A 27342-nucleotide genomic window follows, 5' to 3' on the forward strand; every position below is an offset into this window, starting at 1 on the left:
AAATCAACACAAAATTAATGGTAATATGGAAACTTGCAACATAATGAAGAACAAATATTAAAAAAATTCACAATGAATATTTCAATATTTACAAATAATTACATATGCATACATAGATTTTGTAGATAAACACTTCGATAAATGGGATCATACTTCCAAATATATGCTTGAACAATAACTCGATAGGTTAATAAATTGGATACCTAGAGTTCTCGGATGTATAATAGACTCAGATTTGAGCAAACCAAAATCTGACACAGCCAATCTTATTAAAATTTTAGAATCATTGAGTGGTCCTTCAGCTTGATCTGACTATGGGGCAAGAGCGCAATGTTAGAAGTATGCCCTAGAAGTTAATGTGGCTAACGCATATTTGTAATCTGAAACATAAATTTGTACTTGACCCTTATTATTTATTAATAAAATTGGGCATTATTTTCATTCATGTTCGTATGTATCCATGAATCGTCCAAGAAATTAATAAGATGATGACACATATTTTCAAGAGTTGAAAATTTGAGGCATGTGTCATTAGTGATTAATTCCTAAATACTCCTGATCGATGGATCATCACGAGGATGGTGAACGATCCGACGAGATTAGTGCACAGATCACTTAGTCAGATGGATGAGTCTCGAGTCCACAGTATGGGGACACTAAAGTGATTGTGCAAGTGCTTGTTAGAGAACAAGGGTACTGAGCATGACCAAAGCAAGTAGTCACATTGACAATAACAGTCCATAAATCATAGTCAAGTGCTTGAATAAAAATACGCATACGTGCTTTCCAATAAGTAAAGTGTGTGCCATTGAAAAGAGGTGGTCTGTTGGTAGATTGCCCTTTGGTAATAGAAGTTCCCATAAAGGCTGCCATGACCTTTAACTTTTGATTGTTAGATCAATAAGTTACTGTGAGTATCAGGCTCTGATACCACTTGTTGCCCAGAGGTGCAACCCAAGAGAGGGGGTGAATTGGATCTTTTTAAAATTAATAGCGTGAAGTGAATGAGTTATAGTTATCTTCTAGTAACTTGTAGATTTAGCAGCGGAATTAAAGTTGCATAAATAAAGCAGTGAATAAGATGAGAAAAACAGTTAGAAATATGCAGTAGAAGAAGAGAGATAAACCATACACAAATATTAGAATTTATAGTGGTTCGGTGCACTCCCAGCACCTACATCTACTCCCCAAGCCTATCTTGAGATTTCACTATAACCCAACAGATTACAGCCTGATTGTTTTCCGGGCTCACAATCAAAAACTCAGTTGGTTTTCCCAGGCAACCAACCGAAAACCTATCACCGTTTATTTTTCCGGGCTCACAAGCAACCCAATTGGTTTTCAGACAAACCAACCAAAAACTTTACACCATTTGATTTCTTAGGTTCACAAACAACCCAATTGGTTTTCAGACAAATCAACCAAAAACTTTTTTCCTCGCTGAATACTCCCGATTCAGCAACTTTTAATCAAGGCTTGAAAGAGCCTTTACAAGTTTCAGACAGTGAAACTGTTACAGCAGCAAATAATCCAAATCAATGAATGTTGTAACCAGAAAACTCAAAGCTTCAGAGAATATAGAATAAATCAATAGAAATAAAAGCTGAAGCTGATGAAGAGGTTGGCTGTGGAAGAGTGTCCCAATACTTGAACACCAGCCCTTCTTGATGTGATGAGAAACTTCGACTGATTTTTCCACAGAAAAAGGTTTCTGAAGAATGTCGGTGAGGATGATGAACTTTTCAGCTCTTTTTCTTCTCTCTTTTTGATTCTTGTGGTCTTTTCTCTTTGATTATATTTCTTTTCTCGTTGTCTTTCCTTTCTGAGGTTTCCTTCAATTTATAGACGGTTCATCAGAGGGATTTGAATTCCTTTCTTTCCGTTTTGATGGAAATCTTTTCTATTACAGAAAAAAGACAAAAGTTGTTACAAGCTTCCCGTTGTGGTCCCAGCAGTACAGGAGTCGACTCATGTAACTCAAGGGTCGACTCATGTTTATCCTAGGTTGGCACTTCAAGATATTGAGACGGCTGTTGCTGTTGTAACTTCAAAGGGTCGACTCTTTAACATTAAGGGTTGACTCATTTTCTTCAGGAATCGCCTCTTTAAATACAAGGGTCGACTCATCTAATAATTTTTCTAGCTGACGCTGAGACTGAACTGGGGTCGACTCTTCAATTTTGGGGGTCGACTCATTTGGAACAAGGGTCGACTCTTCAAACTTTGTCTCAGACAGTAAAAGCTCTCTGTTTAATTTGAACTATACAAGGGTCAACTCATGTTTTGCGGTGGTCGACTCATTGATTGTGCCACTTGAAGAAAACGAAACTTGTCCTTTTTGCTTAGGGGTCGACTCAGGTTTCTCAAACAGAAAACTTTAGACTTCATCTTTGATCTCCATGGATTAGATTAAGATTATTTTCCTTTTAGAACATATCCAATAAAGTATTTGTGAAGAAATAATGATTTTGCAGTGCTTCATTTCTTCTGATTTTTCTTGACTTATAAAACTTCACAATTAAGCCAACAATCATTAGTACACAATATTATCTTAAGTGTTTTGTAATCATCAAATTCATCCTTTAGGGTTGACAGGCCAGCTACTTCCTTCATCCGAGCCAAAGAGCGATTCGATCTCGGAAGTCATAAATCAAGTTAGTAACATGTTAATGTGGTCATTTATTTTCTTTAAAAGTTCATAAGTGCTTGATGGGGGGCAAAATGGATTGTCCTGCTCACAATAATAGAATCACCTAATTTCAGCTAAATAAACCTCAGCACCGATTGAGCCGGGCCTCGGTCCTGCTAAGAGCTAATCCGAGCTCGAACTTCGTCGAGAGCTCAGCCAACCTCAGACGGGTCTCTCTACTGCTACGACCTGTGTCAACCTCTTCTGATGCTCATAGCAACGACTCGAGCCCGAGTTCGGGGCACCCAATTGTTTGGATTACGAGCCCAAGAGCTCCTTCGACCACAGGTCTATTTGTCGACGCGCCCCGACCGAGCTCGAGGCGCCCCCGTTATATTCACCGACGCTTCCCAACCGAACCCGGGGCGCCCTTATATTCGCCAACGGGCCTTGGTCAAACCCGAGGCACCCTTATATTCGCCGATGCGCCCTGGCCGAGCCCGGAGCGCCCTTATATTCGCCGACGCACCCTGGCCGAGCCCGGTGCGCCCTTATGTTCGTTGACTTACCCCGACCCTCTAGCTCGGGGTGCCTTACCGAGAAAACCTCAAAATTAGGGATGCTGGGCCGACCTCAGCACCCGCCAAGCCGGCCTTGCCAAATATATGATACGACCTCTCATTGAGCTCGGCCTTGCCCACGGCTGCATCCACGTGCATGCCCACACCCACCTATGTGGCCGTACATTGCGACGCTAGCGCGTCATGCTTTACTTGCTGGCCAACAACAGTCAAGGATAATGCCATGCTGCTCCAGCCATACCCTGCCACACCTATCAACGCTTTACCGTTCACAAGAACGGCCTACATCGTGCGCCTCACGTGAGCCCTAGCTATGCGCCATCTGGCTTGAAGCCATCTCCTCCCATGATGGAAACGGGCCATACCTTCGCCACCTGGGCACCTCTAACGCCCAAGGATCTTTTTTGGCTGTACCAACTGAGATCCACTCTAACTTGAGCGTCGGAGGACCCTCACCAGAAACACTAGTGAGGCTTTGTGCAAGTACGCCGTCACGCGGGAGGTGGCTCTCCTCTCTCTCTTTGCTTCAGCCGGTAGCTCCCTCAACTCTCCCGGCGTGGTCACTCTCGGGCCAAATTTGAGCCACAACAGTGCTATATAAAATTAAATAAGATTACAAATGAAATCGGACATTTGGATACGAACTGGATAGTTGTTTATCCATATCCATATCCATTTTTCTTTGATGAATATGGATACAAATATTAGTAGGATATTTAAATTTTTATCCATATCCGGATAGATTTGGATATGAAAACAAATCCAAATGGATAGGTAGAAACATCATTTGGGTACATGGAGCAGAAGCCACGCAACTGACTGCTAAGTGGAGTGAGCATAGTCTAACAGTAAATTACTTGAAATCCCGCAGTTGCATATGGACTGGGACAAGAAAATTGTTTATAGCTCCTAATTAAACAATAAATTACCTGTGTTTCTCAATGAGCAGCTTCACTTATAAGGAAAATAGTTTGTAGGCCTCTGATTGGACAAAAATTACTTACAAGTCCCTCATTTAAATTAAGAAACGCTCTTATGGCCATCTAATTGAAACTCCTAAGCCTGGTCAGGGACAGCAACAAGTTTTGCTGTATTCTCAAACTATTTACACCCGCAGGGCTATGCTACGGGCCACCAACTTTAGCCTTAAGATTGTATTTCCTCTATTGGCCAACTAATGACTGATATTATTAAATATCCAAAAAGAAAGAACCAGGAACTTAGTAATGCCGCAAAGTAATCAGAACCCTATATGCAATAATAGTTTTTGCAGAGACATAAAATCTCTATACGCTGTGAAGTAATCAAGTCCACATGCACATTATATTTGCAACGTAATGCTCTCTATTCCCTTGACACTGAGTTTTAGTTTCATACTTATCCTTTGAAAAAACTGGATTTCTGAAGCTTGATGGAATTCCTGAAGGGAAGCACAAATGTTTCATCGTTACAAACAAGAAACGAGTTCAACAAATCAGTTTTGTTGATATTTCTTATGCTGTCATTGGCTAAACGGGCAATTGACAAGCCATTTTAGGTGCAAGCTTTACATTATAATGTAAGCAGAAATATAATTTTGCCCTGTGGCTGTTAATTCGTCGGAAAAAAAAAAGAAATATAAACAGAACAAACAAGTAATATCTGCTAACAGTTATGACTTTATGAGCAAAACTACAAGTGTTTTTCCTGCTTTTTTGGTAGAGGCAAGGGCAGAAGTATTCCAAACAAACATTTTACAGTAATCTTCGATCATTAGCGACTAATCTTGGCACATTCTGCGGTAAACATTGATGGATGCATTGCTTGAGGGAAATAGATCACACTTACAACTCTACTGCAGTATTAATTGCCTAGGGGTGGCAAAGTTTTCAGGTACACGGCCATGAACATTAAACTCTCTTAATTCATGGAATGCTCCAAAATGCAAGAAAATAAGATGTCTGCAACCTCAAATTTTGCGATTACCAATCATAAGCGACAACAAAAACAACATGCCTCAAATATTATATTGAAACAACTTACAATCAAAATATGCTTCCTATGTCATATCAAGTTGCCACGCTATGTAGCCAATTCAACCCAACCCTCCTGAACGTAGCGCGTCCATTGCACAGTTAATATATATCCAGTAAAATGCATTCCATGAGTGGCTGAATTCAGCACATTAAACGAAAAACTATGTTTTAGGTAAATCTCAATGTTGAGCATCCACATTGCATATCCAAAGGGAGGTTACTTGAAGGGTGCTGGTGGTGAAAGAGCCATCAAGCAGTGGACTGTGCACGAAGGGGCATGTTCAAAGAAAGTTTGTCACGGAGTCAGCCCAAAAGTTTAAGCTATTGAGTGGAGGGCTGCCAGGCTTATAAATCCATATATATGATATTCTCCAATGAGGGGCCCATATGACCGATAAGGCTATCGTTGGACTTGGCTCTGATACCATATATCATGGACTAATGGCTCAAAAGCTTAAACTATTGGGTGGAGGACATGCCGATCCTTGCAAACCCTACTCGGCACTCCTATATCAGCCAATGTGGGACAATGACATTGTGCTATATATTGCTGAAGCAATATAGAAAATGCGAAAAACAGGCTTTGGAAGGACAAACAAAGGAAGAATTAGTAGCAACATGCTAGACATAAAAGTGAGAGAGATGTGGCCTCCAAAGAGAATTTAAGGGACAGAGAGAACGAGGGAAGGCTCGATGGGATAAAAAAGGGAGTAAAGAAAGGTCAGGTTGTTGGTGAAGGAAGATCATGGGAGAGATGGGATGGGAAGAGAGTGTGAGGGAGGAAGGAAGAGCAAAGATTGATGGAGAGAATGTGGGAAGAGATTGGGGGAGAGGGGGTGTGGTACCAGCAAGCTTGAACAAAAAGGAATAGGAGAGAAGGGAGTGAATGAGACCAAACTGGGAATATGGAAGGTTACTTCATCCTAAGTATTGGATATCCTAAAAATCATTTTTTTTTTTTTTGGGTGGGTTGAGGGTGGTGGTTTAAAACAAGGTCATTTTTTCAGAAGTTTTCATCATTTGGTAATCTAGCAACAGATGTTTCCACGTCTCTTTAGTGAAGAGATAATTGTGGATGCCATCTTATGTTTTCAAAATAATTATCCAAATTATCCAAAAAGAACATGGATAGTGTCATACATGGGCCGCCCACAAAGCAAACTTCCTGGCAAACTCCAAGCGGAGTCAATACAAGGACCTATTCATTCTTGCACATCAGGGATCAAGAATATGAAAAATCATTATCTGCCATGGTGATTAGAAGAACTGTGCGAAAATTATAAGCATGTCAATAGAGAAAAGGGCAAGAGAAGGCTTTTAGGTAGATGAGTTAAAAGGTTAAAAACAATCAAAACAAGAACCTCTCATAACAAATAAAAGCAAGGATTCTAAGCAACATCTATTGTACCGGTAGCGGCTCCATACTGGTTGCCTGGCAAAGGCCGGAGAGCTATAGAGGTGGGGCTCTGCCTCTGGTCCTCTGTTTCATTCAAAACAGAGGTTCAGAGAGGGGCTTTTTTATTTTTGAGATTTTAAGTAAAAGTCGGCAAACTTATTGCCGGTTTAACTTAATTTTCTTAAAATAAAAAATAATAATTTTTACTCTAATCATTGCAAATAACTTGGATGGTTTTTCATTATATATTTGTTGCAGATCCAACATCAATCGCTTACAAGTAAAGCAAAAGAAGTTAGTTTTAGCAAAAAGAAAAATAAATAAATAAAATAGTCAAATAGTCTATTTGATACTATTTTATATAGAAATAATAAATTTGCAGTATAAATCAGTTAATTCTTATAATTGCTTGTTTTTAATTAAGAAAAATTTTAGTCCCTAGTTTACTTAGGCATAGGCAAGATTATGTATGACAATCCATTGAGTTCACTAACTAGACTAGGTAGTACCCACTCATTAGTTATTTTATCATATATATGTATTGCACATGCAAGATATAAAATATAAATATAATCTTTCATATCATACTGGGTTAGCGTTGTAGAATCTAACTATATTTTTATTTTATTCTATTTTAATTTATTTTGCTTTTGGCTAATTTTTTCCTTGATTAAATTAATATGGAAAGAATATTTAGAACAATCACAAGAAGAAACAAGTCTTAATTAGAATTAAGTGAGAAACATCTTAGAAATAAAAAATTGTAAACTAAAACAGATATCATCGTAAGAAATGTCGGAGCAAAAAAATAGTGCAAAATTTTAAAGAAACTTCTAACAAGTTTAAAACATAATTATAATACTATAATAAACATTACAATGATGGTAGAGGCCTCCATTGTTTTATTCTATCAATGATTATATAGTAAAAATCCTTATTTATCATTTTTCATTCTTCTGCTAAATGCATAATATAGAACACTACAGCAAAATGGTGCTTTAACGACTCTTTTTTGCCGACGCTTTTACCAAGCGTCGGCGGTTTTCGGACCAGCGCCAAAACTTGCCGACGCTTTAAAAAGCGTCGGCTATAGACGACGCTAATTAGCGTCGTCGTAGACCGGGGACTAAGACGACGCTTATACGCGTCGTCAGAAGTAAAATTGACATCAAAACCTAGCGGTCGTTCGCCTCCTCCTCATTCTACATCCCGATCAAGGCTAGCCGTAGCTCCTCTCCTCCTCCCTCCTCTTCGGCGACGAGCAGCCGACCCTTGTCCGCTCCGGCGCCGAGCAACGTCCGACGGCGAGCTCCTCTCCTCCTCCCTCCTCTCTCCTCTCCGACGATGAGCGGCCAACCCTTGTCCTCTCCGGCGCCGGGCGATATTCGACGGCAAGCTCCTCTCCTCCTCCCTCCTCTCCGGCATTTAATAGCAAGTGAGTTTTTTCCCCAATCCTCTCCGGCATTTCAAATTTTAGAATTAACCAAATATTAGTAGCTCGTGGATTGGTCCATACAAACAATGCCTATATGAAGTCCTTATTTGTATGCATGATGTATTGTCCTTATTTGCGGCGAATCGTGGTGCTTATTTTTGGATACTTATATGGTTTTTTTGCATTATATTGCCTTTTATATTTCCCTCGGTTGTTATTGCAGCACTTGATTTTTCTGATTCTATGTAGAATTTTTGTAATCCTTCTTTGCATTTTGTTCTTGATTTTATTGGTCTTATTCGAAACCCCCCCAAAAAAAGGAAAAACAATTCAAATGGGCAGCTATTTTTACGGGGCTTGTTTCTTAGTCCTCTGCTACAAGATAGAGAAAGAACATTTCATGGAAGTTTTGTTTAGGCGTGTCTGGGAGCATCACGAGCAGGATGGCCCGCTTGCTGTGGGTGCAGCCACAATGACACTCTCAAAGGAGAAGCCAAGATCCTGTTTGCCCGAAGCATAGGTAGGATGCAATTTGAACATGACCCAATCGGAAATTTATCAAACTGCAATGTAGTGCTATTTTGCTTATTAAAAGGAAAAGTTTACTGAAGGGGATGAAAACATGAGATTTCTTTTCATGATGAAGAAGCAACAATGCAAATTTATATTCAACTTTTAACTAATAGATTTATTTTTTCTTGGCTAGCAGCATGCAAACATTTATGCCTTCCACTTGCTTTTGTCAAACAGAAAGCAAATGATCTTTCTGAAGATGATGCTCAGTTGATAACTTACCAATCCAATCCATTGCATACACTTTAAATCCATTATCATTCAGTTGCTTTGCCAAATAATTATATCTTCCACTGCAGACCACAAAACAGTTTCCTTCAGCAGCACTTCAAAATTTATGCATAAGCTCCTGCAGTTGCCTTAATAAATTTTAGTGGAATGAGATGTTAACACACCTGTGCTCATTCAAGCCATGCAAAAGAACCACCAGTCCCCTGCACCAGGTAAACAAAAAACAACAGGTGTCTTGAATTGAGAGATTTAAAAAATCCTGAATTCTGTAATTTAGATAGGGTGACAAAAGGCAAACCATACAGTCCTGCACAATTGTTAGTGCAAGACACAATGGGCATATACAAGGATTCTAGATCGTACATCCTCCATGATTCAGAGCCATAAAAATTCAATGATGATGGTTATTTACATCGAGAACTTTAAATACAAGGACTAAATGTCAGCACAACTTCCAGAACTCGTAGCAAGCTAACAAACCATGCACTGTTGCATCTTGTAAAGTTTTAGCATCAACATGACATACTCTGAAAAAGATTATATGGTTTAGTAATTTCTAGGAGATACAGTGTAGTTCCTGTAGTCTGAAGTTGTTACATCCTTGCCAATTCAATTGGCATAGGGATCTAAATCAAGGATCAACATGACAAGGGAATAAAATAACAATCCTACTTATGCAACTTGGAAGTCAGAATCCATTTTCTCTTGCATCGATGCTCTTTGTAAAAGTCTTAGCAACTGTTCTTGACAACCTATGCAAAATATGGTAACTGAAAAACAGAGGTCCCTGGCATGGTCAGCAACTGTTCTTGATATAGAAATGTTTTCTGAGTAATATTTCATCAGATAATAAGAAGTACATCATCAGTGCAAGGTCTAAATAATATAGATTAGTTTGGTTCCAATTCTCACTAATTGAATTAGTTCATTTCCAGGTTAAGCGGTTGGATGTCCTAATATTCTAACCCAGCCAGACCATATATATATATATATATATATATATATAGTTTATAAACCAATCTCTCTTTGTGCCATTTAGCACAAAGAGAGATTAGAGTTTAGGTCCTTGGCACGCCAAGGCTTGGGCATCAAGCACAAGGTGTCAATCCCAAAACTTTTTTATGAGGGCCTTGTTAGCTGTTCTAGTTCGGTTGAACAGGCTGTATGTTTATCTATATAGACACCGTTGTGAAGTATGGACGGTTTCATTTTGCTAGTTTTCTGTGTTGAGTATTGCTGGAAATCTTGATGTTTGATGTCATTCAGTGTGCACACATTCAATAACTTCGCTGGATTGAAATTGCAGTAATTATAAACCAATCTCTCTTTATGCCATTTGCCGTATGCCATGTTAGCAATAGAAAGGTTCTTTGTGATTATAGGATTGCTACGATCTTTTTCAATTGCTCAGCTGATCACATTGAATTAATTAGCAATTCATTTAGATTCTAACTCTTATTTAACTAATATTGCTTTTTATTTTGTGCATACTAGGTAACAATATGCCGCGAGAAAAACAATTCAGAGATGTTGAGTTTCAATACACGTCCGTGGGATGTTCTTCCGATCAGTCCCTGCAGTCCCAGCAGCCCGACGAGCCCCAGCAGCATGAGTCCCATACTCAGCACGAGTCTCAGTCTGAGCACGTGCCACCTGTTGATTGTCCAGACGAGGATGACGTGCACATCCGGGGTAATTTGATTTACATTTTATATATTAATTTTTCGTACAATCTAATTTTATTAAATCATTTGCCTTTAATGTTTTAATTAATGGATGGATATTTTATTTTATTTTTATAGATGAACTAGGGAGAGTGAGGAGGACACGAGGACCCACTCGAGCATAGGACGTGTGGAGCCTATGCGAGGATGAGAAGATCGTGGTACATTGCAATGAACTGGGGCAGCCTATCAAGAGGGCTGCAAGCATTTTATCGACTTTTCTAGGATCGGTTGCGCGAAGGGGTCAGTTGTGTCCGCTCAACTATACGAAATGGAATGAATGCTTCCTTCGTATAAGGTTGAGCTTCTTAAAGTTATTGAGGTAAATAATAGAATTTGTTTACTATCACAATTTTATTTTTTGATTTAATATTGTTATAACATTCTTTAATTACTTTGGTGTAGAAAAAGTTTTTGCTCCCTAAAGAGAGCCATGATTGGGTGCTGAAGTCCGTCAACCACAAGTGGAAAGAATATAGGGCCAAGTTAAAGGCGGATTGGAAGCACGATGGTATGACGGAAGAGGAGGTTGCCCATGTTTGTCCTCCTGATGTAATCCCTCATCAGTGGAGGGAGCTTGTCCACTATTAGTTTTCCATGAAAGCTCAGGTTATGTATATTTTTTCAATACCTTAGATTGTATTTACTAATAATTTAAATTACAAATTTATATTGTTTATTCTTTTTTTGGGAAGACATATTCCAACATTGGTAAAGCTACACGAGCCTCTCAGACTGTTCCTCATACTTCAGGCTCGATGAGTTATGCTCGACGTAGAGTTGAATTCGTAAGTTTTTTTGAAACTCTTTGAAACTATTTTAAATTGTTGTATCATATAGCATGTATCATGATAACTAGCTTGCTAATATACTTTTTGTTGTAGATGGATGATAATGGGAGGGAGCCTGGTAAGGTGGAGTTTTATAAGATGACTCACACCCACCGAGATGGCAGTTTTGTTCGGGACGAGTCAAGAGATATAGTTGTATGTATTCATCTTTGAATCTTTCAACGATATTTTTATTAGTTCTATTATTGGCATACATTAATATGAATTTTTCTTTTGAGAGATATAGGACAGGGCAACAACTCTTATTTCAGAGCACGTCGGGGAGTCATCATTATCCGACGCGACCAGTCATGTTGAAGCTCAAGTGCTCGCTGAATTATTGGGCCCAGAGCGTTACGGTAGAGTGAGGGGTTATGGCGTTAGGGTTACCTCCACTCAGTTGTCTGTAGTGGGCATGTATACAAGAAATTCTGGAGAAGGCAGTAGCAATGCAGAAGTTAGTAGACTTCGGGCAACAATTGAAGATATGAAGGATCGCCATCAGGCAGAGTTGGCGGAGCTTAAGCAGAACCAACAAACTTTGCAATCTCAGCTTGAGCATATTTCATATATGTTACAGCGATTTCTCCCTCCCCAGGTAAATAACTATATGTATTTGATGACTTTACATAATTATCACTTATTTTGCATGAGTTAATGATTTTCATATTCCTAACTTCTAAAGTTTCTCTTTTTTTTTGTAGATTCCTAATACTTCAACAGCTCGTAGAGATGATGATGGTGCTAAATTCGATCCCTAATACTTTTTAGACTGTTATTTAAGGAGTTTTATATGTATCTTTCTTATATTTTTCAAAAAACATTATAATTCTAGAACTTATTAATCACGTATGACAATATGAATGTTTTGAATGACCTGAATATTTGTGTTGATGTAAATGTAATGCAGGTTTATATTGATGTAAATATTGATTTATAATATACATCTGTTTTTCTAATATTTTTTTTAAAAAAAATTCCTCTCCCGACGCTTTAAAGTAGTTTATGCGTCGCTTTTTTGGCCTACACCGACGCTTTCGTAGCGTCGGGAAATTCCAGGTTTTACCGACGCTTCTGTTTAGCGTCGGTAAAAAAATTTCTCACTCAGGTATCGCCGATGCTTTTAGGTTTTTACCGACGCTTATTAGCGTCGGTAAAGGCTGTTAAAAATATCGGTAAAACTTATAATTCCTGCAGTGGAATGGCAAGTCTAGCTTGAAATCCGAGCTTAACATTTTCACCATCATAGTACGACCCCAAAGTTGACTGGGATCTATAATAGAAATAATAGTAGTATGGCCATATAATATGCCATGGATAACTTGGGTGATTCATCGACTCACTTGAGTTATTTCAACTAAATAATATATATTGTTCCGAAAAAATTGGCATCGTTTATCCTGAGAAAGTAGAAAAGAAAACGAGAGATATCTTGAGTAGGTAAAAATAGTAATTTAAAATAATTGAGAAAAAGCAAAGGACATGCAAAAGATATGATCAATACATCAAATTCAAGCGGAAATTTTTGAATTATCACAAGAAATCATTCAATTCAATGAGCTTATGAAGAATGTGACAAGTTGTCACAACCCAAAACCTCATCCAAAATAGTTAGTCGGAAAGTATTTTTTTTGAATTTCTTAATCCTGTATAAGTACCCAGGATCTCCTCGGCGAATAACCGATGTAGGACTAAACATACGCTTGCACAAGTCCTCACATGCTCTCCCGTTAAAATCCTAACGTCCTCGTCAGGCTAAAGATTTAAAACCATTCAAATTTAATCGTAAGCACCACGATCTACCCGTGGTCAGCTTCTATGAACTTGTGCTTCAGTGTCTCTTATTTCATATAGGCTATGGGCCAAGTTAGCTTTGATACCATTTGTCACAACTCAAAATCTCATCCAAAATGGCTTGGTGGAAGATATTTTTTTGAGTTCCTTAGTCCTATATAAATGCTCAAAATTACCTCGGCGAATAACTGATGTGGGACTAAACACACACCCGTACTTAACCTCACATAAGTAGTTGGATCATCACTTTTGAGCTTGGATTAGATCGTCAATTATTCCGCTACATATAATATGTCTGATCACAAACAACAGCCCAGAAACTAATCGTTCATTTTAAGCAATAACCTGTTGGTATCTAGATCGGTCCACTCCAAGTTGATGACCTACTGCCTTAAAACCTAATCCGAGAAAACGTGATAACGACGGTCATGCAATGCTGTGCACGAGGAATAATCATGCAGACAGCAGTTATATAATAGAATGAATGCAAGGTTTCAATAATACTGCCATCCCATTACAAGGGTCCCAGCGGTTCGTTCATCATTATTGGAAATTATAGTGTAGGTATCATTGCTATTTGCCCAGTTCAACAATTATTTCACAATATATAGCAAATAATGAAAGCATAAACTGACAAATCACTGCTCACAAATTATATGATTTCTGTGAATTGACCCTCTACATACCTATTTTATAAGTATTACTGTAGAAACAATAATAAGGCGAGGACCTCCCAAGCTGATGCAACGGCTACTCATAAATTCAAATAAGGGATGAACGAGATATAGAACTCAAGGTGTAAGCGGAGAAGTATGAATTGTATGGCACGGACCGCAACTACCCCCAATAGCATATTAAACCTGTCTTTTCTATGATTAGAACACGTAACAAAACAGCCAACGGACACGGTTCGGTGGACAAGACTCATCTCCCACCACCCTTCACGGACGTATTTGGATTCCTCTGCTTCCACCCACCAACCAAACAACAGGCCACCAGAAGGAGATTATTAGAGAGAGAGAAGGAGAGGGAGATAGGGGATGTCAAAGCTGCAGCGATCTTCGGTATCGTTTCGCCGGCAAGGCTCATCGGGCCGAATTTGGGACGATCCTCTCCGTGGAATGGATTGCGGAGGAGCAGCCACGCCGGTGCCCGACCCCGATCCGTCGTTATCCGGCAATCTGTTCCCTGACCCCAGAGCCCAGACTCCTGCCGTCGTCCCTCCTCTCGCCCAACCCCTCAAGCGCACAAAGCAGCCACGGAGGCATCGTTGCTTATGTGCATGTATCAGACCTTCTTCCTCCGCCACCCCAAAAAAATAGGACTTGTTTTTCTTTTGATACAACTCGTTTTGAGCCACATTTGTTTTCGTTGAATTCCATTTTTTTAGTTTTTTATTTCGTGAGTGCAGTTGAGCTCGCCTTGTAAATGGAAATATTGTACATATGGATGACGGTTTCTTTTTCTTTTACGTTTCTTTCTGTTTTGAGTCTTGGATGATATGACAATGAACCGGCAGCAAATAAAGTTGACGAATTTACCAGACTAAAGTTTTTTATTTTTTATATATATTTGATGAATTCAGACTCTTCCTTGGGAAGATGGAGGATTTAGATTTGAGCCATTGATGATGCATCTACAAGTCTTTGAACTTGGATCGTTTGCACCCAATGGACCTACCGATTTATTTATTTTTTTCATTATTTATCAAATAAATTATAACTTGGATTCAAGGAGTAATTTGACTTAAATATGGTATTATGATGATAGAATAGTGCAAAAGTTAAGCATTGGGATCGACAATGCATACAATAGCCAGCGGTTAAGATATTTAGCTGTTAAATAATAATGTGCATGGAAATTAACGTATAATCTTTAATTATCTTTGTAATATATCGATAGTATTAATTAGACCTTGGTCCCAGTAGCTACATCCCTCTTCCTAGCAATCAAATATTCTAATCTTGAATATTACATCCTCAAGCAACAACTGATCATCTTCTGAAACCTTAATATTTGATGTAAGCTTTAGCATAATACTGCAAATATCCCTTCCATCTAGGGTCTTTCAATCCAAACACCCGTGCTTTCAATCTTAGAAATGAAAACTAAAGCACCTTTCTGTTTTAGCTTCTCAGGAACCCAACCGACCATAGTTTCGTCACAAGATGGGATTTATCAATCATTCATCTACATTATATAATAATTGTTGTAAAAATGAACAAGGTTTTGTTAGATAAAGCAGATCAACACCTAGATAGTATGTCTAATTTCAATATTTTCTATATGTTTCTGTTCCAAAAAAATAGCTTGATTAGTTGCCGATCCAGTTTACTGACCATTTTTGAGAAGGATAGTGGAAGAAACATGCTTGCAAAATCTGTCTCTGTTTTTTTAAAAATATTTTTTAATTTGATCACAGAGGTTTGCTGAGCCAAAGGGAAACCATTTGACTCGTTGCTTAAATGTACACTAGTAGGGAGCTTAGAACATAATATGAAGTGAATTTTCATTCATGATATAAACTTGGTTGCAATCCTCCACCATGGTGGCAATTCCACAACAGATTTTTAAGCAAAGGCTGAACCTCGCCCCCCCCCCCCCCCCCCCCCCCCCAAAAAAAAAAAAAAAATTGTAACTTGAGGGAAATCAGTCTCCGCATGGAGCTGTGGCTTCTCGGCTGTTTCCCACGCACGGGCAACACCGTCCACCACAATCCAAGATGAATCATTTCCTGAATCCAATTTGATTCACTTTGTATGAGAAATTATGGTACGAACCTGCGCGTTACCATGCGTTTTCTTCATCATGCACTTTAACCTTGTAAATGGTAAATGATAAGCAGTACGTTTACGGCCAACCCTAAACAGCAGCGGTATACCTAAGGTCGCGAGCCCATTCATCCAGTATCATCAGAGTTAATACTAAAATCTACCTGCTTGGAGCTGGAATTAGAACTTTGTTTATGTGGGTCCAATCCTTTCGGGTCCAAGTTTCTCTAAAATTCTGCCTTTGGTTAACAGGAAAAGCTCACCTAGCTTGAAATCCTTTATGGTAAAATTGATCTTAGGTAAAACAGGAAATTTATTTTGATCAAATCAAACTGCATAGTTTAGAGTTTGTTTGCTGTGGTACATGTCTTGTTTAAAGATTCATTTAACGGAATTCCACTTACATTTTTTTTTTATTTCGATTCTATTTCAATATGGTGTAGACCATTTTCGGGACAAAGGACTATATGTACAGCATCACCTTCAGGTAAGCAATTAAACAAAACCCTTTTTTTTCTTTTCCTTGGGGAAATATAATCTCAGAAAAATACTGCAACAAACATACATTGATAATTAGTGAGATGGTGAATGATAGTTTTTAATCAATTTCAAAATACCCAAATGTATGCTGTGGGGCATGTCTTGTTTAAAGATTTATTTAACAGAATTCCACTTACATTTTTTTTTTATTTCGACTCTATTTCAATAACCATTTTCGGGACAAAGGACTATATGTACAGCATTACCTTCAGGTAAGCAATTAAACAAAGCCCTTTTTTTTCTTTTCCTTGGGGAAAAATAAACTCAGTAAAATACTGCAACAAACATACATTGATAATTAGTGAGATGGTGAATGATAATTTTTAATCAATTTCCAATTGTCATCAACATTTGTACCACTCTGATCTGCAGCTTACCATCAGCTTACTCTTCTACTACTGGCCTTTAACTAGTCATTTTCAGCATACATTTGGGTATTTTGAAATTGAAGAACTGCTGTTATTTTCCAGGGAATGGACACCCTCCTTGTGTGCCAGGCAAAAATCCAATGCCACAAAAGATCTATCCCAAAGAGTGAAAATTTTGGCATGTCACCCTGTAGCTTCTTTAATCTCAGGACTTGTCGACTACTCCAACACAAACATTTCAAGTAAGCTGGTTGACATTAATTTTTCGACTTAAAGACAATGCACCGCGAGCTGGTGGTAATTGCTGTAGTTGATCCCATTTAACCGCACACAGCATAAGAGATGCTCAGGCAACTCTTCAGCTTTGTTTCCCTGCATAAAATCAAAGTCATGTCCTCCTGTCCTATCTAATTACACAGAAAATATAGGTGTTTATCCACATTAGTGCTGAACCAAAAGGTTACCTGTATTGTTAGGCCGACATCCAAGATGCACAGTTTCAGCCTGTCTAGAAATGTTTCAAATCCTTTCCTTGAGATGTAACTGAATCTATGCATATCCAAATCAATCTCAAGGTAATTCTCTCCCTGTCAAAGAGACACAGGGAGCGGCAGTGTCAGATGGTCCTTTTTCCCCCTTTTTTTGGATGTTATATGTAAGACTGTCGTATCATGACACCAAATGTTATTTAGACAGAGGAAGTGTCCCAAAAATCTGCAGGTTTGAGACATCTTCTGGTACAAGTTTTACACTAACTGCAGTAAATTTGTCGAGTATATGGTAAAACCACTCTCTGGAAAATAAAGCCTTTGGAGGCAATGCTCCCCAGCTCTCGCAGCAACAAACTTTCCACACAAAGTAGACTCAAATATAGTATAGCCTTCAGAATCCAAAATATGCATTTTCTCGAGTCTCTACTAATAAGTTGTAGTCAAGCAACCTATTTAGTAAAGAAAAGATGGGGAAAGTATTGCAGTAAAAGTGTGTCCATTTAAGTGCCAGTTTGGTTGTAATAAGTGTCAGAAAGGATGACAGTAAGTAAACAGGGAGTGGACTTGAAGAAAAGTTCCCGTTCTAAGTAGTCGACAGAACAGAAGTGAGTTTCTGAAAGTATCAATTGCAACAGGAACTATGACCAATGATAGCCGGACATTCTATATATGACTTTTTATAAGCATGGTCAAGATATAGTTAAATATAGTGGCAAAAGTCTGACAAGATTGTTTTCAAATTGTTGAAAGTGAAACAGTTAATTACAGTACAAATTCGCAACCAATAGTGGATTACTTAAGTTGCTGATGAGGAAATAAAAAAAGATTGGTTAAACCGACTGTCAGTAAGCAGGTAGGTATCCTGCCTGGTTTGACTTACATAATTTACCTAAAAAACTCATCAGCATTTTTGTTGTTTGGAAAACTATATAAAAAAAAAGAAAAACAAAAAGATTTTTCCAAGAAAAAAAGGCCTTAGGAAAATCTGTTTCTGTATTATTTCATTTTTTCCACCATCCGAACAGCTATAAAACTCAAAATTTTCATATTATCTAGTTTTCTATAGCCTTATTTGAAGCAACTAAACATATACCCTAAGTGTAAGCTGGGAAAGGGGTTATAGAGGAAAGAAGCTGATGCGCCGCACCCCCCCCCCCCCCCCCCCCCCCCCCCCCCAACACACACACAGAGAATAAAATAAAATAAAATAAAATAAGATAAAATAAGAATTGTAGTTTGCATGCTTAAGCCAGAGTTTTTACCTGTTTAGACAAAAAGACAATATAAGGAGTAGACACGAAGGAAACAGAGAATGAGTTTGCCCAATTTCCAGCCTAGCATGAGTGTTGGTCTACCCAAAACAAATCTAACACAGAAGGCTACGCCTTAGAGTCCACTATGTTTGGTCATGCCAGCAACATCCCTAGTTGTTGGCATTAGGCTGTGCAGAAGCATTGGCCAATTGGGAGCATCTTTTTGTGTCTGTGCTGGATGCTAAAACACATGCCTGCTTCATTTCAGCAATTCCATTTGTTTCACTTAATTTCTTTTTTAAAGGCCTGTAGTTAGAAAACTCAAGGAAATGACGATTAAAATGATACATGGGTCTGAAATCAACATTATTTGTGTAGTACGAACTTACCAAGTAAAAATCATGCTGAGGACGAGAGAGCACCGGCTTCTCATTGTATGCATGCATAAGTTTCCTCTCTGCTGCACTTAAAGGAAGATCCTCCAAATTTGCTACACGACCAAGTATTTTTAACCTTTCCCTAAAGGGAACAATCGTATCCATAGGAAAGCCTTTGACCCTTTCTGTCTCATCATCAATCAACCTCTGTGCAAGGAATATCACATGCCATAAGGAACATATGATAAATCCCCAAGACAAATACCAGGAAAATAAATGAATAAACAGATCTACTTCTAACAAAATCAGGATTATGGAAGTAATTCTATAGATACAATAAAAATAAGCTATCTGCCGAAATAACAGACTGTATCAATGATGACAGACTGATATGAGTTACAGAAAAAACAGTGAAACATGCATTAATAACAGCATGGCTATTTTGGTGGAAATTGTGTAGTGATAATCTAAATGGTTTGCACCTTCTCATATTGCATGCTGGGGTGATCCAAAAATCAATTCAATTGTCATATGATAGAGGTTGTTAGACACTCAGGTTTCAAAGATGAACAAATAGAAAGTCTCCACTATGGTATGGGATATCACAGAATAGTTGAACTCAGTGCAGGAATGATGGATAATTTTTCTTGCTTTGCTATAAGATATGGGAGTCCACTAAAACATAAAAGCTAGTACCTGTGTACAAATCCTTAAGATTACTCATCTATAAACACTAACATACAAGGTTTTGCCTATTCCGTTTCCATTGTACATTCTTAACCTTGCAACTATACATGAATTAGATGGGAAACAACTTGCTGGTTGATAACCATATGATCTTATGGTTCATGGTTTGCCTCAAGTTAGGCAGGATCATGTCCAATGGTTACTACTTAAGAGAAAAGTTATATTATAATCAAAACTCTTCATGTAGTCATCAACCTTTCATGAGATAGATATCAAAGAAATCATTGTATTTAATTGATAAAAGTGATATTAAATGGGTAAGGACTTGCTGGTTGATAACCATATAATCTTATGATTCATAGTTTGCCTCAAGTTAGGCAGGATCATGTACAATGATTACTACTGATGAGAAAACTTAGGTTCGTAATCAAAACTCTTTATGCAGTCATCAACCATTCATGCGATAGATCCAAAAGAAATCACTACATTTAAATGATAAGAGTGATATTTAATTTAATTTGGGATTTATTGATGTTTATTGTTTACATATTGTTTCTCAAGCAGGTCTTCCAAGAAGAACAAACATTATAAAGACCCGGAATTAAGATATTTATATATGCAAACAAAATTGGCATGGTTAAAAATCCGGAATAACCAAGAGATCTACTTCATTCTTAACTCAAAGACTAAGCATCCAGCATCTATCATCGGGAACATTAAAACCTGCAAGTTTTGTGTAATGCATACAGAAAAGGTATCAAGTTTTTCTTGACTTTAACATAAGCACTAGGATGTATATTTCTGAATTACAACATGTCACTATAAAGCAAGATATGAAGCAATAAGTATGAGCACAATTCATCTTACTCTAATACTCTCCAGGAAATGAGATGGAAGTTCCTTCGAATAATTTTCAGAGAGCTTAAAATATAAGACAAAGCTCATCCCTTCACCATCAGTTTCACTCTGAAATATTGTAGTAGGATATAATGGAATCTGACAAAATCACAACAAATCTGATATGTGAATCAACTATCTAAACTGCTAAGTAGAAATACTAACTTTATATCCAGATAAAACAAGAACTTTACTACAGTAAATTATGGTAACTTAATCATTTAAAGAAACGAACAGTAAAACTCTACCATACTGAAATGATTTTGAAGTATTATAATGACCAGATTTGGAGTAAGTAACATGTTTAGATTCCGAACCAACTAAATATGAAGTTCAACTCGGACATATTTACAAAATATTGGCAGGTATTATTTAATTTTTCATTATTTCTTCGAGTGGTTACTTTCCTGTTAATCATTACCAGAATAAATTCTGTTATGCTATTTGTTCTTAAGATCATATTCTTTGTTCGTTAGAGGTTCCTAAAGTACATTGTTGCAGCTGCGACCAGGTTTTGCTGTTTTAGACATATATGGCCTTCATGATGTAATTACTAGAATGTATTAGAAACAGACGTACGCACGCACACGTGCATGCGCACAGAAAGAGAATCTTCAGAACAAACTTAACCTTCTCATTTCAACAGCTTCACACACACACACACAGAGAGAGAGAGAGAGAGAGAGAGAGAGAGAGAGAGTAACAAAATCTACACGCGCGCGCGCGCGCGCATGGAGAGAGAGCTACAGAATTTAGTACACTGAGGTATCATCCAAAATGCATAAGAGTTATTCCAAGATTGTATTTCACAAAATAAACTTAATCTTTCTCATTTCAACAACCTCTATGAATAGCTAGGTGGAGGCTTTAATTATTCTGTTAATGGTGAACATATTCCAGCAATGCCCCAGTTACAACAAAAACATACTCTGTGAACATGATATGCAGTGCAAAGAAAAACTAGAAATGGACAGATAAAATTGTAAAAACTGATGGTTACTCAATTGTGCACTGATAAAAGAAAATTGCAGAACAGAAATTCTCATACACACAATTGTTATATATTCAAAACATTTCACCATTTTGGTCAATGTTTTCTTCTTGCTTCCACTCCTCTTCCCTGGTCACCTCTGAAATACTCTCCCCTTTCAGACTATGGTGCTGAACTTGAGCTATCTCTTTGACTACATATTAATATTACTAACTTATCTATCACTTTCCCCCCTTACTGCTACTTCTTGACCTCCTCAGATATACTTGTGTTTCGATTTGTTTTCTCATAATTATATCACACATAAATCCCAAACATCCTCATGTCCAATAAGTTCATATTAGTACATGTGAGCTCCTCATCAATTAGCAGCCTACTCAAAGCAGCTCAGGAGATAGTACAGTTCCGACAGCAATTCAAAAACCAGTACCCAATAACTACAAATAAACAACAACAAACCTTCTTTGAGTTTATAAGACATCCTGATACCGATTTGTTCTTATTCTATCACAAAGTGAAACAATGAAAAATGAGTTTATGAGATAAAAATTATATTTGACCAAAGTTGCAAATCCATTGTTTTTATAAAATTGTTACATTTTCCAATACTTTGCTTTCTATTTGTTTTATTTTAGGGCTTTATTTTTTTACCTTATTTTAGCAGCTTTATTTTTTTTATCTTCCCCCTCAAAACAACTCAGTTCAAATTTAGCCCAACTGAAAAATCACTAAATAGACTCTTCAATTTGAAACTATTCATAATAATTTAAAATTAGCATTTAAATTTTAACCCCACCCAAGAATTATTAAACATGACTGCAGAGCACAGGGTATATGCTCCAAGGGAATCTTCTTGAATATTATCAGTTTAATCTTCTTTTAAAAAGTGACAGGAACAAGCTTAAAGTTGACCAAAATTGTTAATTCATCATAACTAAGAACCTATTTTTGAGAAGCTAATAATTTTGAATTTGTAACTTCTTCGTAAAGTTGACCCTGTTATTACTTAGGCTACTTGATATTTAACAACTGAAAGGGTGTCCAAGTCCTAGGGATTGGGGAAAGCTAGATGTATGCAAACTTACCACCACATGTGGAGATGTTTTTTCATGTTTCAAACCTATAACTAGGGTCAAAATGGAGCAACCTTAGGCCGCCCTCCTTGGTACTTAACAACTAACACACACACACACAAAAAAAATAAAATAAAAAAAAATCATGTACCTTTTTGAGCATAGTAGAAATCATTTGTAGGTACATTCTCCACCCGAAACTTTTCTTTTAACCACCTGGGAACTAATGGTTACCTCAAACAACCAAAAATCAGGGGTTTAAGAACCCTGATACTTGCCATTGTCTCAGTTTTACCATGCAATCTAATAGCTTCATGATGTGATTCATAAGATAGCTTTTAATTGTTAGTTTAATTTGATCCACCAACTTCATTTTTGTAATTATCGGGTAATGGTTAATTATGATCTTGAAAGTATAAAAAATGGCTGGATGATTATTTAGATATGATAAAAAAAAATTGTAATATTTGACAGCACCTGTATCTTTTAGGTCATTGTGGTTATGAAAATTAGTAGGATGGGCCTAACTTGCACGAACCAAAACTAGATAATTTCTCGACCTAAATTTTTCAGCAAGCAAAAATTTTGAAATAGTAGTATGATACATGACTTATAAATGAAAACAAGTCAATTAATAGGTATTTATACCTGAACATTTACTACAAGAATAGGTGGGAGCTTGCCAGATGTATTCAAAATGGGAAGTTCCACGAATCGACTAATGTGATTTATTTTCTGCTGAGACAAGTAGACATCAACACCAATCGGATTATATGCTGCATAATTTGGAGCAAATTCTTTCTTCTTATCCCTGGAATATAATCCCAGATCAATGTTATAATCAGATTATTCATCATATGCATATTATCTCAAATTTACAAGTGCAGAATGGGACTTGATACATAAAATGTCAAAAACAGAAATGCATATAGCGCCCACCTATAATGGTGTTCTCCCCGGACTCTGAACGTACTAGGCTCAATCCATGACCAGCTATCAAATATTTTCTTCTCTGCTAGGCAGAATGGAACTTGAGAACCTGCTAGTGGTCTTTCAAGGATAGCCTTTGAAGAAACTAGAACACAAACGAATGGTCATAAGTACATGCAATTTTTAAATTCCCAATTAACTTTAATTTTAAACTCCATTAAAAAGACTTGTTTCTGGTCTCATATACAAGACCCTGACATCTATTGCACAAATCATTGCTAAACTGAAAGTATGAACTTAGAAAGATGACGATTTCAATAAGCAGTTGGAAAACCAAAATAATAATAACAACCTGTTTAGATTCTAATATGCAGTTATGACTAATCCACATATTTATAAGAGGTAAAACACAAAGCAGCGACAAAGACTTGTTAAGTTCCAAATGACATTTCCAAACATATTACAACATAAACAGGTTCTTACCTGCATATTAAAATTAGATCAAACATACTTCAATGATTTTTTTCGAAGTGTGAGATAAGCATTATTTAAACAATTAGGCTGCTGAAAATTTTGATGGCATCACGATAAGACCATATCATGAGATAGACCAGAAGAATAGAAGAAGTTGGAATTATGCTATTGAAACACCAAAACTAGGATGATTCAAACAAGAGCATGAACACTCACGCAGTGTTGCAGTAGCATGTCCCTCCCCAAGCTTTCGCTTGAAGGAAAGCTTCAAAGTAGTCTTTTTCGTTGAGTTTGGTGGACTGGAACTTAGAGATCTTCTCTTTTCAGCTGTTGGAGCTGTAGAAGCAAGGCAAGGCAAGCAATTGTTTGGCAGAATACCACAATTGTCCAGTATTCCGCCTTCTTCCCTACCAGCTTCTTCATCCAAAGAAAGGCTTGATACGTCATCACGGCTCACATAATTTTTCTCTGAAGTTCCTGTAGATTGCTCCCCTGATTTGTGGCCCCTGGGGTGTTGGTCAGTGGAAGAGATGGAGGAAGCATTGATAGCAGAACCTCCATGGGTGGCATCTTTTAAGGATGAAACACTTAACCTAGCCTCACTTTCAAATCCATTTAAAGAAGAAGCATCTGCAAAAAAATCACAGCATCACAAAGCTCGGAGTCAAGAAATCTGGGATAAATCCTGAGAAGTTAAACAATATGAATCATGTATAATCACTGCCGTGCTTCCAAAATTCAGATATGAAGGTATTTTGTGCTGCATACCATCCTGAAAGCTTTGGAAATCATCCTCGCCATCTGACTCTATTATTGCAATCGAGTCATACCATGCCTCCTCTTTGCTTCCAGATAGGCCTGCTACAATTCCAATTTAAGTCATGCCAAGTGTCAAGAAAACAAAATTCTCGATGGAGCAGCACCAGAGTGTTGCAAACAATAGAATAATTAAATCAAATGTCTATAAAGTCAGTGTCAGCAGGACAAAAGAAAAACTAGTATCAACGAAAACGTCAAATCGCATGTAGTACTACATATTGACAAATAAAATTACAAATCACAAAGTTAAGGATTTATCAGAAACCAATAGTTTCTTTTTATCAAAAAAAAAATCAAATTTTAGTGGCTGGTGAGTTAGCCGGTCTTCATCATAAGATTTGCCCTCTACCTCCATGCTCTCTCTTTAAATGGGCATGCTGAATTCCCAATAACGCCTCAAAGTCGCAAAAAATCTTGTCAGAAATCTAAGCAAAAGGACAGCACCAGCCAAGGATCTTTGATTCCATCCAAGATCTCAGCTTGGATCAACATTCTAAAACCATCAAAAATAAAAATTCAAAACCGACATGTTTCAACGCAAGTCTCATCAAAGCTTTAGGATAACAAAAACCACTTTACTAATTCTATCAGGAAGAGCATGGTGCAGCAAACCGACTCCTAATTCAACATCACAACTCAACGAAGTCAATGCCAGATCAATAAAAAAACTCATCTTGTTAAGCAAAAACCAATCCGGGATGAAAACAAAGAAAGCCACAACCTTGCAACGCGGGGTTGCAGTATGACCCCTGATCCCGCCCGTCCGCGATCTCCACCTCAACGATCGTCTCCATAGACTTCCGGGACGACACCCGCCTCCTGATCACCCTCCGCCGCCGCCTCCGCGCCCCTCCCGCCGGCTTCCTCCGCCCTCCCACGCACCCATCCGGCCTCGACACACAGCCCCCCATCCCACTCTCCCTCTCTCTCTTTCTCTCGAGGAGGAGAAGAATAGGAAGGAGAAGGCAGGCTAACAGAGAGAGAGAGAGAGAGAGAGAGAGAGAGAGAAAGAATAGGAGACGGCGGGCTCTGTGGTGCACTGGCCGCTTTGTCAAGCCAGCCGGGGCCCGAGATCGAGGAAGAAGTTGCGGGCCGGCCGAAAAGGTGTGGGACGGAGTCGCGACGGGGAGTTGGCAAGCCGCGGCGTGGTCTATTGTGGACGAGATGGACGCGTCACGCTGTCGACGCGTGTCGCCGGCACGTCCGGCCTCCCACGCTACCGCGACCGCGCGCTTTGTACTTTTCTTCCCCTCTCTGCGCTTCACGCCCACGAGCGGGTCTCCAATCTGGACGGAAACGGACCTCAGCTGTGGTCCAGATTCCAGAACTCCAGACTCCGTCCTCTTTGGATTTCTTTTATATATATATATATAAAATCAATTTGGTTATTATGTCAAGCGGTAGAACGAGACTACCGAGAAAAGTAGCACGGCTTGGGCGCGTGGGCTAGAGAACGGCTACGCTCGGTTGCCTCGTGGTGGCGCGCAAGGGGATGTGGATTGGCCAGCAGCCGGGGCGGGCTTTGTTTGTGCGGGTATTTGGTGGTCATGGGGCAAGGGGTGTTAGGTTAGCCAGCTAATCCGCTGCTAAATTCTGATAAAAGATTTGACGATGGGCGTGGTTGGTGTTGTTGGTTGGAACGATCTTTTCGCGGGATTCCTACTTTGCTTTTATTAACACGATCTGCATTATTTTGGATAATGAATGGACTTTCCTTGCAAGTTGCAAGTGCATGCGCTTTTTCAAGTTCAATGCATTTGATTTGTAGTAAAAGCGTGACTGCAAATTATTATGGTTAAAAAAATTATAGCCATCTACCTCAATATTGGAGTATTTGCGTTTTAGCCTACCCCTGCTGCTTGCTTCACGGGTTCTTGCCGGCGGACTGAGGCCTTGGTGATATGTTCCATTTTTTCGTTGGATGATTATATGCCGTAATTTTTAAGTTTGCCCATCCTAGAATATTTTTTATCCATATTAATATACCTAAATAATAAAATATAACTATTATAGCAAGTAAAATATGGCCAGGAGCCAATAGGAAGTAGCTTAGCTAATTGGTAATTATAAGTGCGAAGTCCTAAGCTTAAACCTGAGTGGTGATTAATAATCACAACACTCTAAAACTTAAAAAGAGAGAATATAATTAATAGCTAAAGGAGTCATGGTTCATGAGTCAGTCCACCTAAAATTAGGCGAAACAACAGCCGTTAATGCGTTACTGAGACAATTGAATCAATTGCCAGCCCTGCATGATTAGCACCGTTCCACGGACCAGGTTTTCCGTCAAAGTGAAGGCAAAGAAGATTTGGATTGGAGTCGGGGTCAATCGCCAATTTGGTGAAACGGGGTCGACAGCTTCTAACGCATTATATATGCGATATTCTATCCCGCTTGGTAGCTCCACTGGCCCCTCGGCGTTGGTTGACCAATCTCGAATATTAAGAGCAAAGTCGGCGTCCA

At 38.3% G+C, this 27342-nt stretch overlaps 1 protein-coding gene across 3 annotated transcripts; it reads right to left on the bottom strand.

Annotated features, from left to right (window-relative positions):
• Positions 1-16636: 16636 nt before the first annotated feature.
• LOC103715731 lies at positions 16637-26210 on the bottom strand. Of its 3 annotated transcripts, none has more exons than XM_039116235.1 (9): positions 25601-26207; positions 24829-24921; positions 24277-24690; positions 23596-23731; positions 23305-23467; positions 20563-20691; positions 19021-19215; positions 17352-17474; positions 16637-17259 (listed from the first exon to the last, which is right to left on the bottom strand). In XM_039116235.1, exons 1-9 carry the CDS (start codon positions 25788-25790, stop codon positions 17158-17160), a joined length of 1545 nt encoding a protein of 514 aa, XP_038972163.1. In that variant the 5' UTR covers positions 25791-26207; the 3' UTR covers positions 16637-17157. The 3 variants fall into 3 exon arrangements, with proteins under 3 accessions (XP_038972163.1, XP_038972164.1, XP_026663748.2); XM_039116236.1 differs by having other exon boundaries at positions 24829-24918; positions 25601-26206; XM_026807947.2 differs by lacking the exons at positions 16637-17259; positions 17352-17474 and adding an exon at positions 18607-18937 and having other exon boundaries at positions 25601-26210.
• Positions 26211-27342: the final 1132 nt, after the last annotated feature.

Source organism: Phoenix dactylifera, unplaced genomic scaffold, assembly GCF_009389715.1.
Source record: "Phoenix dactylifera cultivar Barhee BC4 unplaced genomic scaffold, palm_55x_up_171113_PBpolish2nd_filt_p 000076F, whole genome shotgun sequence".
Taxonomy (NCBI): domain Eukaryota; kingdom Viridiplantae; phylum Streptophyta; class Magnoliopsida; order Arecales; family Arecaceae; genus Phoenix; species Phoenix dactylifera.

What these genes read in the sequence shown, in the direction of transcription:
- LOC103715731 (XM_039116235.1), bottom strand. Translation starts at nt 25,790, where the DNA reads ATGGGGGGCTGTGTGTCGAGGCCGGATGGGTGCGTGGGAGGGCGGAGG. An exon ending in TTCTTGTAGTAAATGTTCAG is followed by an intron (nt 20,692 to 23,304) that starts GTATAAATACCT and finishes TGATTTTGTCAG; the next exon opens with ATTCCATTATATCCTACTAC. An exon ending in CTCAGCATGATTTTTACTTG is followed by an intron (nt 17,475 to 19,020) that starts GTAAGTTCGTAC and finishes TCTCTTTGACAG; the next exon opens with GGAGAGAATTACCTTGAGAT.